The sequence below is a fragment of the Macadamia integrifolia genome, chromosome 13, assembly GCF_013358625.1.
Source record: "Macadamia integrifolia cultivar HAES 741 chromosome 13, SCU_Mint_v3, whole genome shotgun sequence".
NCBI classification, from domain to species: Eukaryota; Viridiplantae; Streptophyta; class Magnoliopsida; order Proteales; family Proteaceae; genus Macadamia; species Macadamia integrifolia.
Window position 1 is genome coordinate 4,100,823 of NC_056569.1, and position 26,708 is coordinate 4,127,530.

The following is a 26,708-nucleotide window of genomic DNA, read 5'->3' on the forward strand; positions in this document are numbered from 1 at the left end:
AAATAATGTTTAAATAAACCGAATAATTCGGTTTAATTCGGATTCGGTCCGAATTATTCGCGATTTATATTCAGTTTTGAAAAATTTGCGAATTTTAAAGAATTTTATTTTAAATTCGGATTCGGTCCGAATTTTTGATAAAATTCTTTAAAATTCGGTTCGGCCGAATAATTCGCGAATTATTCGGCCGAATTGATAACTCTGGTTGAGACTACTCCCTATGAAATGTGGACAAGTAGAAAACCAAACTTAGAAAATCTAAGAAAGTGGGGATCAGTAGCCCATGTACTAATACCTGAGTCATATAGGAACAAGTTAGATTCTAGAACGATCAAATGCAAGTTCATAGGATAACTTGAAGGATCAAAGGGATATAGGTTCTATCAACCTGAAAAAGGGATAATTGAGAGTCGTAATGCGGAATTTCTGGAGAAACTAGAAGAGGAACCGCAACAGGAAGATTTAGAACGCCTACATGTCATTGACGATGACTATGATTTTGACCCTTAAGAGGAACCAGGAATTTTTGATCAAGGAATCCAAGTTCCTGAAGATCAAGATGATCATCAGAGACAAGAACCATAACCTAGGATAAGTGGGAGTAAAAGAACTAGAGCACCCCCAACTTATTTAGATGACTACTACCTTTATCTTTGTGAGCCATCTTGTCATACAGTTGACACATATATGGAAGAAGTAGTTGATCCCATAACCTATAGTGAAGCGATGAAATCGCAAGAATCAGATGAATTGTGGAATGCCATGCAGGAGGAAATTGATTCTATCACAAAGAATCAAGTATGGGAACTTTGTGACCTACCAAAGGGTAGAAATGCTATAGGTTGCAAATGGGTACTTAAGAAAAAGTATAAAGTGGATGGATCTATTGATAAATTTAAGGCCCGGTTAGTAGCGAAAGGATATACACAAAAAGGAGGAATAGACTACCAGGAAACATATTCACCGGTAGCAAAATTTGCCTCTATTAGACTGATATTGGCACTTGTTGCATATTTAGACTTAGAATTATTCCAGATGGATGTGAAAACTTCCTTTCTTAATGGCGAGTTGGAAGAAACTATATATATGCGACAACCTGAAGGTTTTTAGGTTGTGGGACAGGAAGATAAAGTATGTAGACTTAAAAAGTCTCTGTACGGACTAAAACAGTCTTCACGTCAATGGTACCTAGTATTCCACAAAACGGTCCTTAAGTTAGGATTCGTGGCAAACCAGTTGGACAACTGTGTATATATTTTGAAGAGTGGGAGTAGTTTTATTATTCTTTCCTTATATGTTGATGACATACTGTTGGCTGGAAATGACTTAAATATGCTACACAGAACCAAGTATGAACTTAGTAACAGATTTGAAATGAAGGATATGGGGGAAGCATCCTATATTCTAGGAATTCAAATCATTAGAGATCGAACACAACGTAGATTGTGTTTGAGTCAAGAAAAATACTTGAACTCTGTGTTGAAAAGATTTGGGATGTAGAATTGCAATCCCTCTTCAACTCCAATGGTATTGGGAAAGACTTTATCAAAAAGTCAATGTCCTCAAGAAGGACAGGAAAAGTTGAATGTACCTTATGCTCAAGCAGTAGGTAGTTTGATGTACGCAATGTTGTGTACACGACCGGATTTGGCCTATCCAGTCAGTTTGGTAAGTAGATACCAAAGCAATCCTGGCTCTACCCATTGGGAAGCTGTGAAAAGGATTATGAAATATATTAAAGGAACTAGACACTTGAAATTGTGTTTTCAAGCAGAAAAGCTTGAGGTTATTGGATATTCTGATGCTGACTTTGGAGGTGACAGAGATGATTGTAAGTCCACCTCTGGTCATGTGCTCATATATGGAGGAGCAGCAGTTTCTTGGGGTAGCAAGAAACAAGGGTGTGTTGCTAGGCACACACAAGAAGCTGAGTATGTTGCTTGTAGTATGGCAAGTACTCATGCAGTCTGGATAAGACGGTTTTTAAATGAGTTTGAGCTGGATCTTGTAGATGGACCAATGGAAATATTCTGTGATAATCAAGCAGCAATAAGCTTGATACACAGTGGTGCAAATAGCTCAAGGGGAAAACATGTAGAAATACAGTACCACTATATTCGAGATATAGTAGAAAAAGGTGAAATTAAAGTAACCTATATACCTACAAGTGATATGGTAGTCGATCCCCTCACAAAGGGAGTTCGTGCGGACGCTTACATTAAGCATGTAAATTTAATGGGACTTAGAACAGTCTAAGTCTGGAATAGGAACTGAATGTTCCTCATCATGACCATGTTTTTATTGTTCCTAGATATGGGAATGGAAATGGAAATGGAAATGTCGCGATAGATGTTCTTGGAAATTAGAACTCTAAATGGAATTTTCATTAAGGTAATTCTTGGAAATGGGAAAGGAAAATATGAATTCGGCCAGAATGGCCAAGTGGGAGATGTTGGTGAGATGGCCATCCGGCCTCATCACGGAACCTCAGTAACGGTCACTCCGTTACGGAAGGAGTAATTTCAGGAGTAATGGCAGGGCGATTCCGCTGATCGGAAAAGATCCGTTGAACAACGGATCTTTGGAGTCTATCTCTATAAAAGAGTGAATAGTAAAGTTGGAAAAACATACGCATATGATCAGTCAGTTGGAGCCCTAAAAATTCCTAGAAACGTTCTCTGTCTTCCTCATCCTCTGTTCCTGAAAAACCTTTACACCATCAAATACTTGCAAAATTCAGTTTTAGTTTTCGCATTATAAAATTTAGTTAATCACTGCAATTTTTCATTGATATCAACCACAGACCCCTTAGTTTCTTTCTCTTTTTCTTTATTCTGCCTTACCTCAAGAAACCATCATCACTCACATGTGGTTCTACCACACCACCTTTGATGTCATGCCCTGAGGTGCATTGGCTTACCAAAGTGACATAAAAATTGTAAATGATCAAACAGAATCACCCTTCCCCCACCCCAGAAGAAAAAAGACCAAATGAAGTTCAGAAAGAGACCATTTTAAGCCACTAGCAGCAACTTTATCAACGAAAAACTTAGCAGGATACTGAGCATTACAGAACTTGGAGATCCTTTCCAATGCAAGCAATGAAATAATCAGTTTCCTCTTAGAGATTGTCAACACAAAGTAGATACCACTTTAAGGAGATTATACTTGTCTCCGAAAATCTTCCCATTACAAAATCGTTGGAAGAAGAAAAATGTTATGCTTATTTTTATGCGAGTCTTAAGAACATTGAATTTATGCATCAAGTCCAAGGTTTATGATGCATCTTCAAATGAGAATAAAACAAGGAAATGCGCTTAGGTACTTCAGAAAGAATTCCATATATTGTTCCTTGCTTGATTGATAAATAGAAAGAATGAACTTTGCATAACGGGTATTATACTGATTCCAGATGGATGGAATTTTTTATATTATCTTTTATCACATAAATAGTCAAAGTATAGGTTATCTGCCCCTACCTCGACCCTTCTTTTTTTTTCCGCTATTGAAGATCTGAGAACAATGTTTATTTTGCAACGCCACCTTTTCTCAATGTATAGACATAATATTTCAAAGCAAATGCAATGAAAATTTGAAGTACAAAAAGAATAAGTCCACAATTAGTATTTATTCACAAAAGCTACCTGATTTCATCTTTCCACCCTACACATTCCAATTGGTATAAAAATTAGCTTTATTAAAAATGACCAGACTGCTACAATTGACTCTCTAAGTGGAAGGAGCATGAATAAATACAATAAAATGCATGGAAGGCTTTACAGCTATCACAGAATAGTCCTGTAGAAATTTTTTTAAAAAAATTACCTTCATGATTTACTAGAGAGACATCTTCCACAAGAAACAAGCTTCAATAGAGAACGTGGTTTCTTTGCCTTCAGTTTCAAATGTGAAAGCTGCAGAGAAACAATGCAGAACTGATCATAGTAAGAGACAACTATTACTTATAATGTCGCTTCTTGGAATAATCAAAGCCAGGGTTAGTTGGACCCTGATGAATATAGCAAAAAAATGCAGGAAAAGACGCAAAAACACACGGATAACACAAGAATTATGAGGTTCATCTAGATTATACATCTGAAGGATATGACAATTAAGAAGGCTTTCCATTATGTGAATATTAAAAGAACAAAAGCGACTGAAGAAGCCTGAAGCCAAGGACTCACATAAAGCAGTGGTTTGGACAGCACGAAAAGCTGGCCTCAAGGCAAGGCACAAGGACAATGGCTTGAGGACCAACTACAAAGACCCACAATCTCAAAGCTCAGAGCGCTCTAAAGACTGATAAAGTTTTTTATTTTTAATTGGTTTAATTAGCCCTTCATTAAAACTAATAGGGTGCTCAATAGATTCTATCATTTGAATATACTATATATTTCTTATATATTTTAGAATATAGTAATTTATTGCATGTTCATCAGGCTTTTGCCTCCGATTTTACATTAGTGGAACGCCTCGTGGCATTCCTTGGTATTTGAAATTACTCATGCATTAAAAAACCCCCAATTTCAGACAAACTACAAGAGCAAGTTTCCATCCCATAAGACCTTAAATAGAGGAGACACAGGAAAGGAAAATTATGGGTCTGAAATGGATAAATATCTCTATTTTTTACCTCAGTCCTGTTGTAATCAATAAGAGCCTAATATGGGGTAGAATTAAAACACTAACATGATAGTTGTCTAGTAGGGACAGAACTTGGTGTTAAAAGTTCTGAATATTTTTGTTGATTAACAAGATTCAATTGTTTCAGAAGAAGAGAATTATCTTACACCAAAAAAAAAACAGAAGACTAAATTTCATGAATAAGTGAACAAAATTCCCCAAAAACAATGACTCGATCTGCATTTACAATTCCCTTTTCCATTTTGTGTGCAATGATTATTTCTTAAGCATCTTAAACATTGCCTGTTAAATTTCTTAGGTTTTAGCTTTTAGATTATTATTATATAATGATAATGATAGTAACAAAAGTAAAGGAAAATCTTTCTTCTCATTATCTTTATATTATTAATGCAATGAACACAACAATGTGCTAGATTTTTTTAACAATTTGCACCCCTGAAAAAAAGATTTTTTTTTTTTTTTTGGGGGGGTGGGGGGGGGGTGGGGGGTGGTGATGGTTGGGGGGTGAGGGATCAACAGAGACATCCACTAATTTCTCATTACATAAAACACTTCCTTTTGCAGGACTGGTGGCTGATAGCTTCTACCTCTTAAAGCAACAGAGGTTCAGTCAAGTTTGGAAGATTCTATGGTTCAACACAAGTAAATATAACTCAGAAAGATAAATGCATGACTAACATGGAAGCATTACCTTTCCTCTGGTTACACTAGATCCTTTCCAGCAAAGCAAGTTTCTCGATCTAGGTTCCAATCTCCTGTAGATTAATAAAACAATACCCAACTCAGAGACAATGAAAATATCTTCCCACTGTAGGGAAAGGTTGCACTCTTGCATAATGTAAAATATACAAAAAAACATTCTTGAAGTATGACCCTTGAACAAACAAACACTAAATATTCATCATGCAAACTCCATTTATTCAAATTGACAGTAAAATATTTCAAAGAGACACAGAAAATTTGAAAACCAAAAGACAACTCTATTAAGTCTGCTGAGACACCACCTTCCTCCCCCCACCTCCCCCAAAAAAAAAGAAGAGAAAAAACCCTCAGTAAAACAAGTCCCTTCAATTTTACAAATTAAAGCCAACTACGTATAAAGTATACTGTGCATATCAGCACAGAAGAAAACAAGATGAACCTAATTTCTGACTTCTTTTTCAAGCATGTCTAGTGATATTTCTCCCAACATAATGAGGCCAGGCAGCACTCATCCTTACCAGTGAATAAAATAAAATTGCAACTCTTAACTGTTCAAAAGATGTACAAGGACATCCGTAAAGGAAAAAAAGTTATGGGGTAGAAAATCATAAGCCTGTAACAAGAAAATATATGCCAAAACAAAACAGAGAGAGAGAACAACAATGAACCTAAATAACAAAGAGGTGCTTCTGAAGGGAGACATGAAAGAGGATGTCAACATTGTATTAGAGTGAGATGATGAAAAGAAGAGGTGTTTCTAAAGTGCTGCTGAATTGGCATATGTCAATAAAATTGAAGGAGTCTTATAGGATAGCTACGAGACTACCATGTCTTGTGGAGCAAAACTCGGTAATGTGACAATAGTGTGATGAATAACAGAACTACGAAAGATAGACTTGGATAGGAGCATAAAATCTACAAGTTGAACATATGGAAATTACGCATTTCAATACATTTCTCTTATATGATAAAATTGCTCATGCTAATAACGAGAATTACACAAACTCATATCAGCAATAGATATAAATTTATTTGCGATAAATCCAAGCACATTCTATGTCATTTTTTTACCATGTCCACAAATGTCGGACACTAATATGCATGGAGACACTTCTATATGCTTTAATCATTCTTCCCTTAAAAAAGAAAAGTGGAAAAATATAGTTGTGAATTTGTGTTTGTGCCAAAGGGGAGGAGGAGGAAGCGACAGATTCCCTATCGGGGAAGTGATACACATGGTTACATGCGTTAGCACATAAAGGAGATATAATTATAGTTCCAGCACCTATACGATTGCCACCAGGAAAATCTAATTAGTGGACGTATAAGGACGACTGCACATGTAGAGCTTTTAGGGTTATAATGTCAGAAAGTTTATATCCAGGTTGGACATGTATCCTTCCTACATTGTGACAAATTAACAAAATTCAGCATGGACTCTGGATTTTTTTTTTTTTTTTTGGGGGGGTGGGGATTGTGGTGGGGGACTCACCTGAGTTTCTACTTGGCTCTTTATCAATCAGAAAGCTTGCAAGTTTCCAAAATTTCCAAGAAAACTAGGAATCAACTTTGTCAATGTAGCCTAACGTGCCTATGGTTGAAGCTGCCCCAAAAGTAGAAGCATGTGCTTCGATGGACAGGACTCTCTTTCATATCAGAATGTGACTACTCCAATGTAAGGATAGACCAAGCTTGTGAATAGTCATATATAACACACATCCCGCAATCTGGGGTCCAGATAAACGGAATGATGCACTAAATAGTATTGTCAATCAGAATATTATAGCCCAATTTTTCATGTATTAAGACTGCAAGGGTCATGATATTCCTATGTTCCGGTCCAATTTAATCTCTGAGTATGAAACAGACTCAAAATTGACACAGAAATCAAGGCCATGAATAATCAAGTTGCACTACGTACAGATTCTCTTGTTCAAGCTTTTCAGCAATAAAAATTGGCTTGCGTCTCGCCCGTCCACTTGGTTGTGTAAATACTTCTGCCTGCTGAATTACATGTGCAAGGGAAAACTTGGTTTCAGCTAAGCTCTGACGGTCAACTTCATCACGCAAGGATTGCTGACGAGAAAATGCTTCTTCCCCCATCCAAATACTTTCTATACCTACTTCATCAAACTGTGCATTGGTATCTGCATGCTCAATGCACTCATTCTCTCCAAGAGAAGCAGCTATTTCAACAATTTCGCGTCTTGCCATCTCATGAGAGTCAGATTGTGATGGTTTCGCTCGACTAGAACCAGCTGTCTTGACAGATCTATCCTTGGAAGCCATTTTAGTCCAATGTTTCCTAGCTTCACTTCTGATTTCAATAGTCACAGGGGTTCCGAGAACAGATTCAAAAGCTTGCAAGATTTTTCCCCTGAATCTTTCCGCCTCAGATTTGGTCAGATCTGAGCTGAACATCAAATATACGATTGGAGCTGCAAGAAAGAACAACTAAATTAGTCAGTCAATCCAAAGTCCTTCGATAGGAGTAAAATAGAAATTTAAAACTTGAATGAAAGGAAACTTTTAACAGGAGCGGAAAATGTAGCAAAGTGACATTTAGAGCTCCAAAAAGTGAGACAAATGGAGGTCCTGCTCATGGTAAGAGACTCATTGAATTTTTTTTTTTTTTTTTTTTTTGGTGGGGGGTGGGGGTGTGGGGGAAGGATTATAGGCAACCAAAAATATCTATTTCCAGCTAATGTAGAGATGGCTTTACACATGGAAAGGCATGATTTATACTGAAAAACTATGCCAGTTAGTACAAATATCAGTGATTTACATGTCCCCAAAGTATTTACAAATGGAAACCCAAGAAAAATGACTAACTTCATGCCATTATAGGCCACTCTGTACGTAGGACGAGGATACCTCCAATATCCCAACATCTTCCATCAAAAAGCACCATAAGACTTCGCTGGATTCATCAAACTCAATTTCCTGCTGAGGATGTTAGCTGCAGGAATGTTCCAGAAAGGAACCAATCAAACCCAGTGGAGTTATCTAAAACAGCACCGGTAGGGGGAGACAACGTCTTTCCACACCTCCCAAGCATAATGAAAGTAGGAGAAAACATGAAGGGAAGATTCAGAAACTCTTACATAAAGGAAGCAAGAGTACTGGGATGGGAGGACTATTGACATCAGATGGTTTATATATGGATGTCCAGAAATGTAGACCATACAAAATACTATCTTGGATGGGACCATCTTCACCAAAAATTTCTGACGGGGGCAAGAGGTGAGCTGGGTTTTAAAGAAAGACTCATATTAGAACTTAAACAATATGCCAGTACCATGGAAACACCACACTAATGTGAGATTCACCATTGGGTAAATAAAAGCCCTAAAAACCTGCTAGGGACTCAAATTCAAATTTGAATGTAAATTCGCATCAAGTTCTGTGACTTAAGCTTCATTTTGTGGATTTTTCTGCATGTCTTTTTCTCAACGAAAGTTGATGCCCAAATTGGATGCCATTGGGCACGTTGCACAGATGCACATCTCAGTTTAAAGGACCTTTCTCCTACATTGAATAGTAAACAAATTTGGCTAACAGGCAAAACTTTTTGTTGACCACAAGATTCTCTAGGTAGTCAAGCTTCACCAAGAAGCACACACTATTTGATCTTGGGAAACTGGATGATTCATTGATTCAGGTTTTTTTTTTCCATTTAAATTTAAAATACAAAAAAGGGCAATACAGAAACATGCAGAAAGGAATACAAAAGGAACACAGAGAAAAAACCTAACCCCCAAACTTTAGACCCTACTTGTACTGCCAATATGACATGATTTCAACTTTTCATTAAACCAATAGTTTCAAAAAGAAGTCCTCAGATTTCAATCCTATCAATACCCATAAATAACACTGTATTAACTTAAAGCCCCTTATGACCTAATCCAGTGGCCACAAAATTTCAGTAATTATTTGGGAAACAAATATAAAGGCAAAATGAATGCAAGTTCAGTGAAGTAGATGGCCATGCCAACTGGACAAATCCAAACCATGGAATGTCAAGGGGACAGCATGTCTTGGTAAGATGCTGAATTTCGCCCCCTAATTCAATCATATAGCCCATCATGTATTGCACATTTCCTATATATTTTGAACAGTTCAGAATTGTTCCAAAAATTTTGTTTTCTTTTCTCACCATTTTTTTTTTTTTTCTTTATTTGGCACTGGCAGAGTCAGATTGGGCTCAGAATTGGAACATATGTAGGGAAGAGTAGGAACTACGTCTTGCTAAGATTTGGGCCCCACCTAACCTGCCACGTGGCAGATATGGCTGATGGAGCTATGCTGCAACTAGGCCAGACTTGCACCCACTCATCCACAAAATAAGTATGAGAAAAAGGGAAGGGGCGTAGAGAGAGAGAGAGAGAGAGAGAGAGTAGCCACAATAGAGTAACTGCCAACTGCAATCACCATTCCCCAAAATGGTATTATCCAACTTGAATCTATGCCACTGAAAATGATTTTACCAATATAGAACACAGGAGTACTGTATATCTTCGTAATAGGAAATTCAAAATAAAAAAGGAAACAAGAGAAAAAATAAAATTAATATTCAAGAGCTGCTGAAAATTTAAACAAGTAAATTAAAATTTGAGGAAATTCATGGTACAATATTTATCGCACAGGTCTTTCTATAAGTTGCTTATGAGATGCCCAATGGAATGTTCTAGTTAAGAATTGTTACACTATTCAAGACAAGTTTTAACAAATTTTTAATGTACAGTAAAATCAATAAGAGCAAAAGGCTGAGCTTATCAAAGGACCAATTTATACTTTTGAGGCTTCCATTTGCTTGAAGATAATAATTTAAAAATTGAAACGAGAACCTGACCAATAGATGAAGACATCTCCAGATAAAATTATATTATGCCATTAATCATCATAGGAAGAAATAATTATAATAATAATAAATAGACCAAACAAGTCAGAGGTTACCTGCACCAAAACTGACTGATTTCAGTTTTCCTTCTTGCTGCAAAAACTGCTTTAGGGCATGAGTTTCAATCTTCTCAAGGGCTGCCAACCATATTTCTTCGATTCTTTTATGGACTTTCCCTGAAGTCTGCTCAGCGCTTGTTCTAGTTATATCAGTAAACAATGCAGATGTTCGTTGAGGAGGCATCCCAGTCTGTTTTTTCCCTCCTACACTACTGCTGTTGATCTTGCCATTATGGCAAATAACATCATCAGCACTTCCATTTTGGAGTTGCATCCTAATATTTGTTAACAAGCCCCTCTCATTGTTAGACACATCAGCATGATCAATGTTACTGTTCTTGGCTATATCTCTCCGATTGTTATTTAGGACTGAAGGACTATGATTAAAACTAGTGTCTACAGAAGAAATAGGCAAGATATACTGCTGATCAGGAGCTAGTTGAAGCAATGCAGCTGTTAGCCATGTTAGCTTGTCATTAGACATTCTCAGTTGTTTCTCAGCTTCGGATAGAGTTTTGAGAGCTTGACGCAGTTTCTCCATGTCTTCTTTGGATACTAAAATCAATATAATCATACATCAGTTGGACAGTGATGAAAAAAGAAACATAGATCTAAACTGGAAGTTGAAAACCCACAGGTTTTTAGCAGAACTAAAATAAAATCAAATTTAATAGCAACCATTTTGGATTTATATATTTCAGGGCATCAGACTATAGAAAGGGAAAAAAAACTAAAAACTAAAAACTAAAGGCATAAGGAATACTGATCATGCAATCTCTGAAACTATGCATAGAGGAATGTGAGGAAGTGTTATCTGATAACAAACATACAAGATGATGATGCATTTCTGCACGTTTGGATATGTCTCCATAAGCATGATTATGTCAAAATTCACCAAAACATATGAAAAGTGTTGACAAAGATATGTAATCAACGTGAGAGACAACTAAGCCTTTGCTGATGAATTACAGTTCTTCCCATGGTTCTTTAAACTAAAACACTGCTTCTGAAATGATACTCAACATCCATTCCCCTGTTCCATCGTTTTAGACCATCTAAGACCATAAAATTTCCTACATATAAATTATCTTTTCCTGACTTTATCAGTCACTTCATTGCATCTTCCCGTCCCTTATGTACCTGCTAATTGCACATATTACGTGAATGTTGAAAACCCACTGGAATATTGCTAAAATAAATTTTCTATGTACATGAAGTAAACGCAAGGGACAAGCGTATAAGGACAACGGCAATCTGAAATTATTAGAAGACTAACCGCTGAAAGAAAATATGACCCAGATACAGTGGAAATGCCGAAAAGAATTATGTAAACAAACCCAATTAAGTGATATATGGCTCAGATCATGTTGATTACCCACATGCGTGCACACACACGAAACAACACCGAAAAACATTGAATTGTAAGAAGATAAGTGAAGATCTTACAACCATTCAGTGCTCAATCTCATTCTTCATAGCGATTATCAAGTTGCAAAGTTCTTTTAGACCTTTTGCCGTTTGTTCTTCTGTAAATTTCAGCTTGCAGATTTGGTCATAGCTGATATTGGATGGGATCATACGACAAGTTCATATCTCTTCATGCCAAACTTCTAATAGTCGGTTTTCATGCCAGGTAGAATAGGAGTGCCCTATTGAAAAATTTTATCCATTAATTTACCTCATGCAACATTAGCGGATTCAAACTGTTACAGGAGCGACTTAAGGTTACTTTTTGTACCACAAGCAGAGTACCTCCTAAGGAAATCAGTACTTAATCAAGCTAGTGAGCACAAGTTGTAATACAGAATCGCATATAGGGACAAACCACCAGTATCAAGAACAAAAATCTGTAACACTCTTTTTTTTTTTTTTTAATATGAAAGAAGAAATAAAAGGGATATATGACCAAGGCTTCACCACCCGCCCTACAGGAATGAAATCACCACCATACCCAACCTATTGCTTCACCACAACAGTGCTGGAGCCGCAACACCACTGACCCATGTAGGCAAAGCCAAGTTTACTCAATCACTCAAAATTGTGGACCGTAGTAGCCCTCCTCTTGTATTCATAAATAAAAGGAATATTTATAAAAATAGAAAGTGATTGCTACTAGTAGCTTACAAAATAGCAACTCTAGATGGGGGAAAAAATTCCTAGAAGAAAATCTAGTTGCTAAAAAAAAAAGAAGGAAAGAAACAGAAAATACTAACTACTAAGTAGCTTTTGACTAACTAAGACCTATTACAAAATTTAGAAACTAAACTCGTAGTAGATCTAACAGAATATTTTAGCAATCTTCTAGATAATATCCTCTCCACACACCAGGGAAAAAAAAAAAAGACACCAAAATAGAAACTAACTATGTAATCTTGTATAGCACTCCCTAATATTTGGACTTATAGGATTGGCCCATTACCATAGTAGGCCCAAAAATACTAAGCTCATAGCCTATATAACTCATTGGGCACTCAAATTAAGCCTAACTTAAACAAAACTTAAACCATAGGTTCAGTTGGACCCAATAAACTAAACCAAACCCAGAACAATAGGCCCATCTTCTCTTCTTGTTGGAATTCTGCCTCAAATTGATCAGCAACCCCTTGAACAACACTTGCACGATATACTCAGTATAATATTACATTCTATATATAGTCAATAAGGTTAAAAATGCTAACTCATAAAAGAGAGAGAAGAGAAAGAGAGAGAGAGTGTGTGTGTGTGTGGGAGAAGAGAGACTACTAATTTCTAAGAATGCCATCTTCTCTGGTCATTGCTATTTTATTTATAGATTTAGGAATGCTAATAACCCTACACCATTCAACTTGCCAAGTGGTGGGATCTTATTGGGTGATCCTACTCAGCTATCCCTAGCTTTATTAACAAAAGATAATGACATAAAAGGACAACATTAGGTAGATATTACATTTAAGTCTACATAGTAATAATTTCCTTACGATTTAGTCCCTCCACTTAACATTAGCGCATTAGAGACCTACGGGCATGGAAATAAATAACATCACCACCCTAACTCGTTGAAATAGCTAATTCAAAGAATCTGGATCACTGATTGGACGTAAAAGCGCTTTCAAATAAATTTTTAACACGATTATAAATAAATAATATTCTAAATTATTTTATAAACTATTTAGAAAACATGCCACCAAGCTCCAAATTTTTGTTCTATCACAATCAGATATCTCTATCAAGAGATTCACCTTATTCAGGAAGTGGATTCCTTATTGAGCATCACTTTCATTTATAAACAAATATCATGAATCCAATACTCTAATATAAAGCCAAGGAACCAATAGTACACCAAAATGCATAATACTCAATTGCAATGATAAAGACCTCTCATGTCTCGGGATCAATCGTAAACCATTAATGAGAATCTTATTCTTTTTTTTTTTTTTTTTTTTTGTTGGGTAGTAATGAGAATCTTATTCTTAATATACCTAACAGTAATCCATTCATATTCTCATGCACTCCAATTCAATGTACAATTGTACATAATTATGAACACTCACATTTGTGTTTGGAATCGTCATTATCATCAAAACACAATGTGTCAACCATATGAATGAAGTGTCCAGCTCTATTCCTAGTTGCAAACAATTTAAGGCATAACCATAGGAACAGTGACACGCCCAATTCAATTAATCCAAATCAGTATATTATTAAACTATTTAAATTGGGTTTGATGGACACAATTGCAAACCTAGGAAGAACAAGAATTTCATTAAGGAAGAACACTCTAACATGTGTGATAGTGTGTATGGTACTATGGTGGTCCCTATAGACTGCTCTTGCAATAACATGACCAACCAATCACTCAACAACAATCCACCTCAATGATTGGAGTTAGGTCTTGAGTGGGCAGATATCATACTGTAAACACTATGCCCATCCTTTCATTAACTAATCTGCTGCAATTTTTTTGTGAACATAAAGCTCCTTCTCATATATGCCTACAACGAAATGCTCTATTTCTGAGCGAAATACCATAGTTCATGGAGCAACAAAAAAAAAAATCTCTTACAATACACAATTTTGATCCATTCAGATTCATCCACTGTGTTTTACCATTTCTATCATTTCAAACTTCTTCTCGTATAAGATGTAAGACCCAAATTAATTCCTTCCAGCTCTGCACAAGCTTATAGAGGCATAGAGATGAGTGATCGATTAAGAGAAAGCGCACTATTCCTGGTTGAAAGAAATGTATAAACATGGCTAAAACTTAAAGAAGAACCTAAAGGATGTTACTTTGATCCATGAAGTTACTAATTCGTAGAAAATTAAGCACAAAGTAATAGTAATTAAGAGCTCTTAGAGAAAACCATACAGCAGGAAAGGGAACTGCAAGCCAACTTTCTTATAGGACACGCCACTATATCTATAGATATTATCTCTTACATAGAAAAATCATAACTCATTACGTGCATTAATACTGGGATAAACATGTAATGGGAATGAAGTGGGGAATATATGGTTCTGGATTAGATGTTGGATAATCCAGAGAACACCATCAAACCAATGATGGTACGTCTGGTATTTGCAGAGCTCAAGAAGCATGTTTCAAGACCAGTGACTTATGCTTTAGTAGTCCTTCAGACATCGGAGATTTGACAAGAGAAGAGAAATGGCCCTCCACCAGGGTCTCAGATTGTCATCTCACTTGGATTTGAGTGTAATAGTGGATATTTGTCAAAGAAGTTGCCGCCAACTGTTGGGTATTCCATAGAGTAGCAATGGTCCAATGTAGCTACCACATCTTACTGGAGAGATATATGTCTTCGCCTCCTCTAGGAACACACAAGGACCATAAAGATCAGCCAACTCCTTAGCCCACAAGTTACCTAGTTAAGGTGACTGTGCTTGGTTTTATATGCAAACTGAGCATCCCATGGTGATCCTTTGTGCTTGCTCTGCTTTTTCTTTGCTTTCTTAAGCCACCTCTGGGCCTCATTTATACCTTGCCTTTGCATTTCTCTATGATATATTTATTTGTTATTTCTCAAAGAAGAAGAAGACAGGACAACCAATAATAGTAGTGAAAATTCATATCTTATTGGCAAAAACATGATTTTACTCCCCATTAACTTATTATGTTGAACACTCACAAAAAATGAGAGGGTGACAAAAAAATTTTGACTCACATGTTGATCGGCGGAAGAACTTCCTCCTTAGCCTTTCCTTGGTGAATACATAGCTTCCAGCAAGAATGTCAGTTATTATTGTAGCAAGCTGTGACATCAATGCTAATGGCTCCACACCAGCTTCCATAATCTCTCTCAAGTTTTTTACAGTGTTCACCGTGTCTGCTGATAATGCCAAATCAAGTAGATCTACCAATTTCTCATCAGAGATCAATCCAACCTGGAAGAAAGTAGTAATATTAAGTCTGATGAGTTCTAAATAATAAGAATTCTTTTCCCCTTTTTTTTCTTTTGTAAGGGGGGGGGGGAGTGGGGGAGCAGCTTTTCATGTAAGAATCAACATGACCACTAGGACTTAATTTTTTCTTTCTCCTAAATTATCGTAAATTTGCAAATAATCAATGAGCTCTACTTTGAGATTATATACTGGTACCAAGAATCTTTGTTAGCTTCATGTTCAAGTTCACATCATATAGAAGCTAAAAGCCTAAAACTTAACAAAGTTACATAAATAAACAAACAGGAAAAATATCTCTTCTTTTTTTCGGGAACCATAAGAACAAAAAATGTAAGAGTCAACTCAGTAGAACTTTCTCATAAAATTTTCTTCTGCCAATTAGAGGGGGGGGGGCTTTTCATAGAGCTGGGAACCTCTTTGTGAATGCAGCTGATTTTGATTTTAGTTGTTTATGCAACAGAAAACAATCAAATTAACGGCAACAGGCTACATGGATGAGAGTCAGTAACAAATGGTAACAAAATGAGTACCAACACCATTAATGCCCCTTGTAATAGATGAATTCTTCCTAGGACAAAGAGAATAAAGAAGACCACATGTATAAACAGATAAATAAGAAAAACTAGGGGACACAAGACATTCGACATGCATTGACATTATTGACATTAAATTCTACTTAGAAACATTATCAAAAACAATCCTTTTTTTTTTTTGGAGTATATCATAGAAAAGCATATTTAAAGAACCTGTGACTATAGTTGTTTCTTCCACATATTGCCATGAGGTACAAACAAAAAGGACGTGAGGAAATTTATTTTAGCAAACAAATTACAGTAAAAATGATAAAGAACTTACAAGCTCCTGAACCAAAGGGACAGTGATCCTCTGACCAAGCAAACTCAGTTGCTCTAGAGTCATCTCAGCATCCCTCAAAGATCCATCTGAACGTGATGCAATAAGTTTTAGTGCATCCTTATCAATTTCTAAATCTTCTTGGGTCGCAATCCACTGCAAAGTATAGATGATATCTGCATCCTTCAGCTTCGGAAAAAAGAACTTCTGACACCTGGATATAATTATATGAGGTAAATGATCGAGACTTGTACTAACAAGGACAAAAACCACACGTCTGGGTGCTCGATCAATGACCTTTGAGATAACACTCCAGGAATCAGGGGGTAGATTATCACAATCATCAAAAATGAAAACTCTATACTGAGATTGCAGCTGGGACATAATCATGTTGTCAATTAGATCCATGATGCTCTCAAAATCAAACTGGCCAACCGGACCAAGTTCCTTTACATTTCGGCTCTTACCCAAATCATGTGCAATGCATGAATTGCAGCCACCACAAGGTTTGGGGTGTTCTGGAGATTGGCAATTTAAAGCTCTGGCAAAAACACGAGCAGATGAGGTCTTCCCAGTGCCATGAGGACCATAAAACATATATACCAAGCCTACTTTCCTTTTGCCAACAGCATTTGAAAGAGCCTGCGCCACCAAGTTCTGTCCCACAAGATCCTTGAAAGTTCTTGGCATGTATTTCTGCGTCAAACTTTGGTGTCTAACATGGCGGTGCCCTTTTAAGTTTGGACGATCACCAGATCTATCTTCAGAAGCAAGGTCAAAATCTACCTCATGCTTCAAACCATGGTCAGAAAAAATTCCAAGCCCCCCTGAATACCCCCGCAGCCAAGCAGAATTGTCAGTGCTGTCTTGAGATCCTGATGGCTCAACTAGTAGAGGTAGAGCCTCTGCATCAGAATTGGTAGATGAGCTTGAGTGACCAGATTCTGAAGGCATATCTGAAAAATCTCTTCTTGGGGAAATGGAACCCCCTTTCCTTAACCGTGAGTCGGACAGCCCACATGATAAACTCTTTCCAGCAATGTCCAGAAATGTTTTACCCCTGTGGTGAATTCTGGACCAATTCCAAGGAATGCCACACCCATTTCCAGGAGCTTGGGTGCCATCCAGATTCAAATCCTCAGCCTCTTCTTCCTCCATGTATTGTGAAACCTGGGCTAATGAATTTGAAGCCACAGACAATTCATTGTGAGATCCAATATCTCTTGAGCCAGTAGCAGGCCGATTTCTCCTTACGCCTCGCAACCTATGCCTCCCTACCCTGTGCAATCCGCTGCAGTAGCCATGACTGTTTGCTTCTAGTTCCTTACTGGTTCTCTCCTGTTGTATACGTCTTCCATTTTGATGAATGTGAAAAGAAACCACATCATCACTGTCCATTGGAAGCTCGTTGAGCTGTTCTGAAAGGGTTTTAAGCTGCACATCTTGGCGAGCCTTCCCCTTCCGCAAAATCCTTTTAGCTCTTGGTTCTGCCTTACCTGACACTAAGTCATTGACTGAGTTGTGAGCATCTTGTACAGTATCCTCAGTGACACCCACAAGATCGCTCCTTCTGTTTTTCTGACTAGACTCTTCTCCCATAAGTCTTCTGGAATCTCTAACTCTACCCATGCTACTCCGATCACTAGTTATTGATCCTCCAGCGTTGCCCCTGCTCACTTCAGCAGCAGCAATCTTTGGTTCCACTTCACTGCAAAAGGTGGGGAGCTTCCTGATAATCTGCTACCTTCCCTTTTACGATCAATGCCTACAGACCTCCTTCCCTCACGTATTGCAGCATCCTTTCCCAGTCTCTTAGGCAAAGAATCAGCAATAGAAGGAGAATGCCAAGAGGGAGGACTAGCTGAAGGATCTCTGAGAGACCTTGACCTCTGAAGGACAATAAGGTCCCTCATAAGCGACCTTTCGGTCAATATAGGGCTCTGCTTGTGCATTTGGTTCTTCAAATGAATGCAATTTGTCAAATGGACATGATTACGGAGATGATCGCTAATATTACCATTTTCATCTTTGAGATATCTACCACAAACAGGCCTGGTCATGATCAGAACATAAACAGGTCCCGCAGCAGAGATGGAGGCCGGGGTAGAACAGCATATGAAAGAAAATTAAACATTTTTCGTTCCCCAAATACCAGGCTACTTTGCAATCAGAGAAATATCAAAAAGAAATATGGCCAAATAAGAAACATCCCATCATTCCTATCCCACTCCGCAAGTGTCTGCGTGAAGGCTGTAATGAACGACAAACTCCAGTACTTAAACTCAGAAACCAGAGCTCTTCCCGAAGCATGCAAGTTCAGATACCGTCTTTCCACCAACAATAACTCCAAAAAGTTGTATGACTGCAAAGCTCAAACCTGAAGCTTCGCGCTCAACTCGTACTCCCCTGAGTAACGACAGCAACAATGTCTGCAACAAATGTGGCTAAATCATCCAAATTTGAAAACTGAATCGTGGACAAGAAAAAAAACAAAAAACTAGGAGCATGTCATTCCACATACCAGGCGCAAACTCCCATACGAAATCTCTCTTCGAGCTAAGCTCAAACAACACAGATCTCTGCAACAGTCTTTCTCTTCCTCCTTTTCCCAGGATTAATCCGAAATCATCTCCTTATTTCTAAAAACTCACAGTGCAAAACAACCACGAAGAAACGGTTTTAAAGATCTCTGCAACAGTCTGGTCTCTGGAACTCGCTTGCTCCCCATTCTCCCTGTTATCCCGTCTCCGACAGCCTAGGAAGCTAAGCTTCCATCATTTCTACACATTAAGATTGGGAAGATACAGAAACAGAAAAACTGTAACACCAACATTGGACCGAACAGAAATCTCGAAATCAAATTCAAAAACAATAAAGATTAACAAGCTAACAAGAAAGAAGTGAAAAGAAAATCACCGAACTCACATTAATGGAAAGCAGGAAATCCATTGGCGATCCACAGCTCGGTTCTTTTTAACCAGATCTCTCTCTCTCTGCAACTTCCACAGGAACTTCACGAGAACTTGTTCCGCAAAAGCGAAAGAGAGGACGAGAGGGGAAGACGAAGATCTACCCCGAGCCCCTAACAACCAGCTTGAACCGGGCCAAACCTCATTTTATTCCTCACTTTTAGCTCGAAAAATTAGGGTCTTTTTCCATTTATAATAAATGTAGGTCATGTACGATGTCTAAAAATAAATATTTCAAGAAATTTAAAAAAAATAAATAAATAAACTGTTCCGTTCAGGCAGGGGCCCCACTTTAGAGAAAAGGATTGGAAACTTAGAAGATTGGTTCTTGCCACGTGTCCAATTGGGACACAAAAATCTTCCCTGGCGGGCCAGCAATATATCCTCGAAAAAACGGCGTATCAGTACAAAGTAACGGTGACGGTGCTAACGGAGTTAACCCAACGATGTGTCCATGTCACTCTCACTTGCGTAGCTAACATATTCTGTTCTGTTAGAATTCGGTAGAAGAAGGGATGAGTAACAGAGACGAGGACGCTGAAGGCTTTGATCGCCAACTGGTGATTTTGATGGTTGGATCAGAATCTTTTGTAACGGAATTGGTGTAGGATAGTATCTGTTGTGGAGATTCAGCGCCCGTCTGAGGTGGTAGAATAGGGAAAATATGATGGGGATGGATATCTCAGTGGCAAAACTGGCAATAGAAACTCGAGCCAGTGACAGGACTGTTCGTTTATATATCCCAGAGCTTTCAAAATGTCAGATCCCACTTCAAAATTATTTAAAATTAATTAAAACTTCCTCCCACTCATAATAATTACATTATTTTTCCAATAAAAAAAATAAGAAAATGTTGGGTATACCGTCGAGATCAAGTATGCTAGAATCCATTGTGTCAATCTCTTTCTTCCCTTTTTGTGAAATAACCCTCATATCCTTCCTGAATGATACTTCATCATGTGATCTTATTGGTGCTATCTGCTAGCATACTTGATATCGACTGCATACCTATCCCTCTCCCAAAAAAAATATATTATTTTCCTAAAATTATGGGTATCGGGTGATCCGTATCCGTTTTACATGTTTTTGATCCTGATCGACATCATATCAATCAAAAGAATAGATGAGGGGTAAAAATGTCAAAAAAAAATTGTTTTAAGGAAAATCAGGGGTATGTCTATGATGCACTTCTCTTCCCATCTGATGGTTGTATGCATGATGCATGCATGCACAGTCATGGACAAAACATTTCGATAAATTCTAATACTATACCTAAGGGGTATCAATCCCATGCCAGCATCAGGCCTGATCTGCACCAATTAATAAATGTGTCTGACTCAAGAGTAACCCGTTTATAAACAAGTAGTATAAGATACAAGGGGTAAGTCTAAAAGGACACCCAATTGGCCCAGTCCAATTAGAAACCTAAATCGGCTCAACACGTTTAGCCCGTTCATTTATATATATATATATATATAATAGAGTATATATTAATTTTTTATCAATTAATAAATGTAAGCAAGCATAATATCTTTTATAATTGATGATTTAATAAAATATATTAAAGTATCTTAAATCTAAGACAATTAAGGTCCGTTTAAAGTTTTATTAGTACATTATATCATTTAAGGCCCGATTAATCCGATTAGGAGAAAATCGATTAAAGCCCGAAACTCAATCAAACACAACACGTGATCGATTCATTTCTTAAAAGTCCAAAGGAATAGGCCAACTAAGCCCAATCGAGACCGGTCTGATCCAACCAATTAACGCCCCTACTATACCTATATATAAAATAGTTAGAATTAGGATCTGACTCCCCTCCAATTCGTTCGGCGTCCAACGTGACATTCAACAGTTGAGAGAATTCTAACGTGACATCCAACAGTAAAGAGAATCCAGAGTCCAGACATGCAACCCAATACTTGGACGCGCACCCTCAGGTTGCTGCATTGGGAATCCAACACGTTATATGTAATTAGCCTATTACCTTTAAACATATGTAAAAAAATTAGTTGATCAATGAAAAAACCGTTTTGCCTAGAAAAAGTTCAAGCATTAAAAACTCACTAGTCTTATTATATCAACTGCACTCTTCATTTTCAAAATTTGAAGGAAACATTAATTGATATATAAGCATTTATAATATGATGACATCATGGATTTCAGATCAGCAACTGTTCTATAGGTCCTCCATTGATTTCATGTGTGGTCCATTCTAGTACTCAATCTGCAAATCATATTAAACATGCATTGAAAAACCATTCATTTTCTTACCAACAAAAAAAAACCATTCTTTTGAATTTTGAAATATGGTAATAAATGATAAGGATAATGTAGTGAATTTTGAGTTTAACACAACCACAAAATCCTAACTTTGAATTCATTAAAATCCATAATTTGGTTTGGGTAGTAGGTAAATAATTTGGAGCACAACAAAAGGACAACCATGACTATATTATATTTTTGGTTTGTGCCAGGGGTATCAATCTGTCGGGTCAGGTCAGGTCGATCTCAATCGGGTCTAGCTATGTCTGACGGCCTATGTCTTTAGACCGTGACCTACCTATTTAAGGAATGAGTCGGTCTCAGTGGGTATCGAGTCAGGTCCCAAGTTATAATCAGACCTTAAACGGGATAATGTACCAAAAAAGCCTCAAACAGACCTTAAACGATCTTTACTTTTCTTAGATTTATACTTTAATTTATTTTATTAAATTATAAAAAAAATTAAAAAGATATTACACTTAATTACAATCAATAATTGATAAAAATATCATATATATATATATATACTATTCTATCCAAAAAAAAAAAACCTATATAAACAGTCGGGCTATATACACCACCCCTAAGAGTCTTAAGGATGTCAAAGCTCAGCCCGAATTGATTGAATGATCAAAATCGACTAGTTCAGTTTAGAACAAACAAAATTGAACATTTTGGAGATTTGGTTTGAGTTACTGTTTTATGAAACAAACCAATTTATCCCGATCGAACCAACTAGATCGACACTATTACCTGAGACAAACTTCCATTTTGGACCATATTTTGACTTAGCAATAGATTTAGGATTTTGTGGTACAATATTGGTATCTAGAGGAAGAGTGGCATATTTTCGCTTCTGCTTTAGTCATAGATCCTTTAACCTAGGGTAGAAACTCTCAAACATAAATTAATCTAGGTTTGATGCATCAATGATCAATCCATGATTTTCAATCCAAATCATGCATGGCTTATAGACTAAATATTTTTCTTAAGCAATGGATTCCATTGTGTAAGACCTAGCTCCCCCCACCCACCCCCCCATCATTAAATAGTATTTTGACTCTCGAGATTTGATCAAAAGGGAAAAGAACCCTACCCGCTTGCATTCCCCACACCCGAACACATGGGGAACTACATGCAGATGCAGGTGCAGGGGCAGGGGCATCTTTTCACAGCCCTCTCCACTGCCCATGTGTATGGGTATATGGAACGCAAGTTTTTTTTTTTTTAACAAGTATTCAGGCCTTGGCCTGACTAATTTTGTGGGTTCATACTGACCCCACAACCGCATAGACCAGGTCATACTGAGATTGAATGAAATAAATGATAACCTAAACTTGAACATCTTAAGTTCAAAAATAAAATAAAATAAAATAAATGATGACCAGTCCAATTTGAACTCACTTGAAGTTTCTACCATAAAAAGAACTCACTTTGAAGTTTGAATTTTCTTTTCTGGTGCATATTGATGTAGGTAAGTAAAGTCTTCATGGTGCATTTACCAAAAGGAAAAAAAAGTCTTCATGGTGCATTACCTAACACATAAATAATGGAGTTTATAGTGGATGCAATTTTATGAAGACCTCGGGACGATGGAGCATCTATACCTCACTAATATCTAAGTAAAAGGGCAAGAACGTGGGGTAGTTGCTAATGACCATATTTAATTTCTTAGATTTGGATTAGGAGAAAAGAAATTGAGTTGAGTTTGAATATGATAATACTAATCCCATTACCATCTGCCCTCGATAGCGTTTCAGTATAGTAGCTAATGTTAAACGTGGTTGATGCTGACATGAACACCACGGAGAAGTAAAATTAATGTGTTATGTCAATGCATGGTAGAAATCCCACTTCATCGGAGAGCAGAAAATGAATTTGTTCTTTAAGAGATTTACATTTTATTTGAGAAGAGATGGTATCAATGTAACCTCACAATTCATAACTATTGGTGTACGATGTCTTGTATTCCGTCGCAGTTTAATCCAGGGAATACTAATGCAAGCACGTAGACAGAATAGAACAGCGATCCCACTTGCCAGTAACGGGCCGTGGGGGTTCCTGCCCCCTTGCATAGTGGGGGTGTAGAAGGGTGTAAGTTCCGCTCGAATTTTTTATTTGAAGGCAGTTTTGTATTTTTCGGATTAGGGTTCAAGGTTTTCTTTCACTGTAATGCAAGCAATACTAAGAGGTGAGGACGAGCGTTGTAACCTTATTCTCCATTGATAGTGGAGCAAAATCTCATCTCATTGAGGATATAAGCAATCTTGCTGAACCTCATAAACCTATATATATTGTTTGTTCTTGTTTTTCTTTTATATTTGCTTTTAGGGCTACGTCTTTACAATAACGTAAGGAGGCATTCAAAGCCCTTTCTTTTTTTTCTTTTTTTAGAACCCATAAACCATTAGGGATTGGTGTCCCAACTCAAGAAAGGGTGACCGCCTGGGTGGGTGGGTGGACAAGGGAATAAAGGATGCTTTAGAGAGGTGGGGTGGGAGAGTTCAAAAAACTACTTTATTAAACTTAGTCCAACGTTCTACTGCAACTGGCAATTACCACTATGCCAAACAACGGTTTTTATTAGAAGAAATTTTCATTTTGACACTACGTGGATCTTTTTTTCTGTTCATAATTACCAATAACATTGTTGTTATTATTGCCATAAATGAAGGTGTAATCAAATGACCCAGCCAAAAGTGCAACCACATTCAAGAAAGAAAGAAAAATGATGATGCTAATCAAAGAATTGAAGGGGATTTGGTGAAAAAGAAAAGGGTTTTCTAAGATGATTACCAATCCTTTTTTGAATAAGGAAAACGAGAGTGAATCCCCAGTTCCCCATTTCTATATTTTAGAACATTTCAAGTTCTCTTTGGATTTTATGATATCTCTTGTATGTTAAGACCATGAAAGTGCTGGCTTGGATCTTACACTAATTATTATTAGGGAAAAAGAAAACGGCATGATCGCGTGCAGCTCGCGATTAGATGCAGTTCTACTGAAATGATCAACCTATCCAATTACAATTGAAACATTTCCCCTGGTCTATGCCTTGTGTATCTCCTCATTGTGCCAGGGCCATGTGATTAGACACTGTTCTTTCTCCCTCCTTATTATTATTATTATTATTATTATTATTATTATGATGTCAATCAGAGTTTTTTGGTGGTACCTATATTTTAAAGCGTTGTTAACACAGCAGCACGATGCTTCCAACTGCAACTCTTTGCCCTGGTGGCTAGTACCCAGCATCTTGCACCCCTCACCCTCACCCTCACCCTCACCCTCACCCTCCCTTCATCCGTCCTTAATTCTCCTTCCTCTCTCAATCCCCCAATCCTACTTTCCCTCTTCATCCCTTTCATCCCTCCCCCTACCCCCGTTCAACACAAAATAATATCTTTGTAATTATTTTGGGGGAAAAGAATGCTGCCCTATAGCATCCCCTGTGTCTTGGCAAAATTACCACTCTACTCATAGTTTGATGCCCATGTGTTCCATCCAATTAGTCAGGCCACAGGCGTAGGGGCCACATAGCTTGATACTGGTCCGTCTCTTGTAATTTTGAGTAATTAGTTTTAATTTTTTTGGATTGAAGAAGAGAGGCAATGATGGCAAGAGGGAAGAGAAACATCCAAGCTTATGGTGGAATCCTAGATTTGTTCTTGTTCTTTGACCGAAAAGTGTGGCTTCTGCACCCGTGTGGGAACCAATGGGAATGTATCTAAAACCATCAATAGGGTGGGTATTTCTACCTTTTATGAGGGACAAGGCAGTCATTTCACCTGCCTCAATGTCTAAGCCTAACCCTTATACTCCCAGAGAGAGTCCTTTTACCCTTTTACTTTTTATCATCAAAATAGGCTGGTCACTGGTGTGAACTAATGTGACAATTTTAAATAATTGAATAAATAAATGACCATATGGAATGATCACCTGTCAAATTTTAAAACTAAATGCAATCATATGACTCATTATGTTTAAAAATAAATAAAAACAATTTCTCACAACTTAAATTTTAACAAAAAAATTGACCCATTGATCAGGCAACTTGTTTAAACGCTTTTGAGCAAAAAAAACTGCCACATAAATTAATATTGATGTGAACAATATGGACATAAAAATTGACATTCAACTAGAATGCCATGTGGCAAATATTATAATCATATAAATTAAATTATTCAAATGGATTTTTTTTTTTTAAAGAAATTCTTTTTTGACATTATATTAAGGACAGGTGATCTATTCGTTGCCCACATGTTTTGGCATCTTCATGCCCCACCAATAGCGAGCAAGAGACAATTTGTCATGTGGGAAGGGAAGATTGAGAAGAAGAATGAGTGGAAACTGAGTTGGAAGATAGTGGGTGAGTGCTACAAAAACCACAATATGGTACAACCTTTTCACTTGTATGTATATTAACAAAGAAAGAACACTAGCCGTCTATACTCTATACGCCTAGATAGGTCGTTGTGAAAAGATGTCCCAACCCCTCTAATTTTCATAGCATCCTGTGTTTGGGCATAAAAAGTGCACACATGAAGCGTTCTTTTTCCCATATATCAAAGGCATAAGATTCTATGTACCACTATGTTTGTACACAATGGTACCTTTAACAATTGGTTGAGGAAGAGAAAAAGGTGTTTTTACACTTTTGCCCCTCTCCTATCCAACTGTTAAACCTATATTAAAAATTGAACCACTTTCCTCACTTATTTTTTAACTTTATCACAATAAAATTGGTACAAGGGCCATGGTCATCTAGATCATGACCCACCCATGTACAAAAATTTGTTGTGGTGGCCCTTCCACTCACCCGGTGCAAGTGCAGTGCAGTGCAGTGCCTTACAGTGTCAACTTTATTGTCCACCATGCGAGAGTACAAATAGATGGAACCTTGCCCTTACCAAA

General features: G+C 37.3%; 1 protein-coding gene across 1 annotated transcript; it reads right to left on the reverse strand.

Moving 5' to 3' along the window:
- Positions 1–3,676: 3,676 nt before the first annotated feature.
- LOC122059643 (protein STICHEL-like 3) lies at positions 3,677–19,685 on the reverse strand. Its single transcript, XM_042622566.1, is given in 9 exon segments — positions 3,677–3,914; positions 5,336–5,399; positions 7,268–7,784; positions 10,303–10,860; positions 15,468–15,687; positions 16,561–18,260; positions 18,263–18,986; positions 19,079–19,337; positions 19,483–19,685. Coding segments are annotated over 7 exon segments (3,501 nt in total). The 5' UTR covers positions 18,618–18,986; positions 19,079–19,337; positions 19,483–19,685; the 3' UTR covers positions 3,677–3,827.
- Between the last annotated feature and the right edge of the window lie 7,023 nt (positions 19,686–26,708).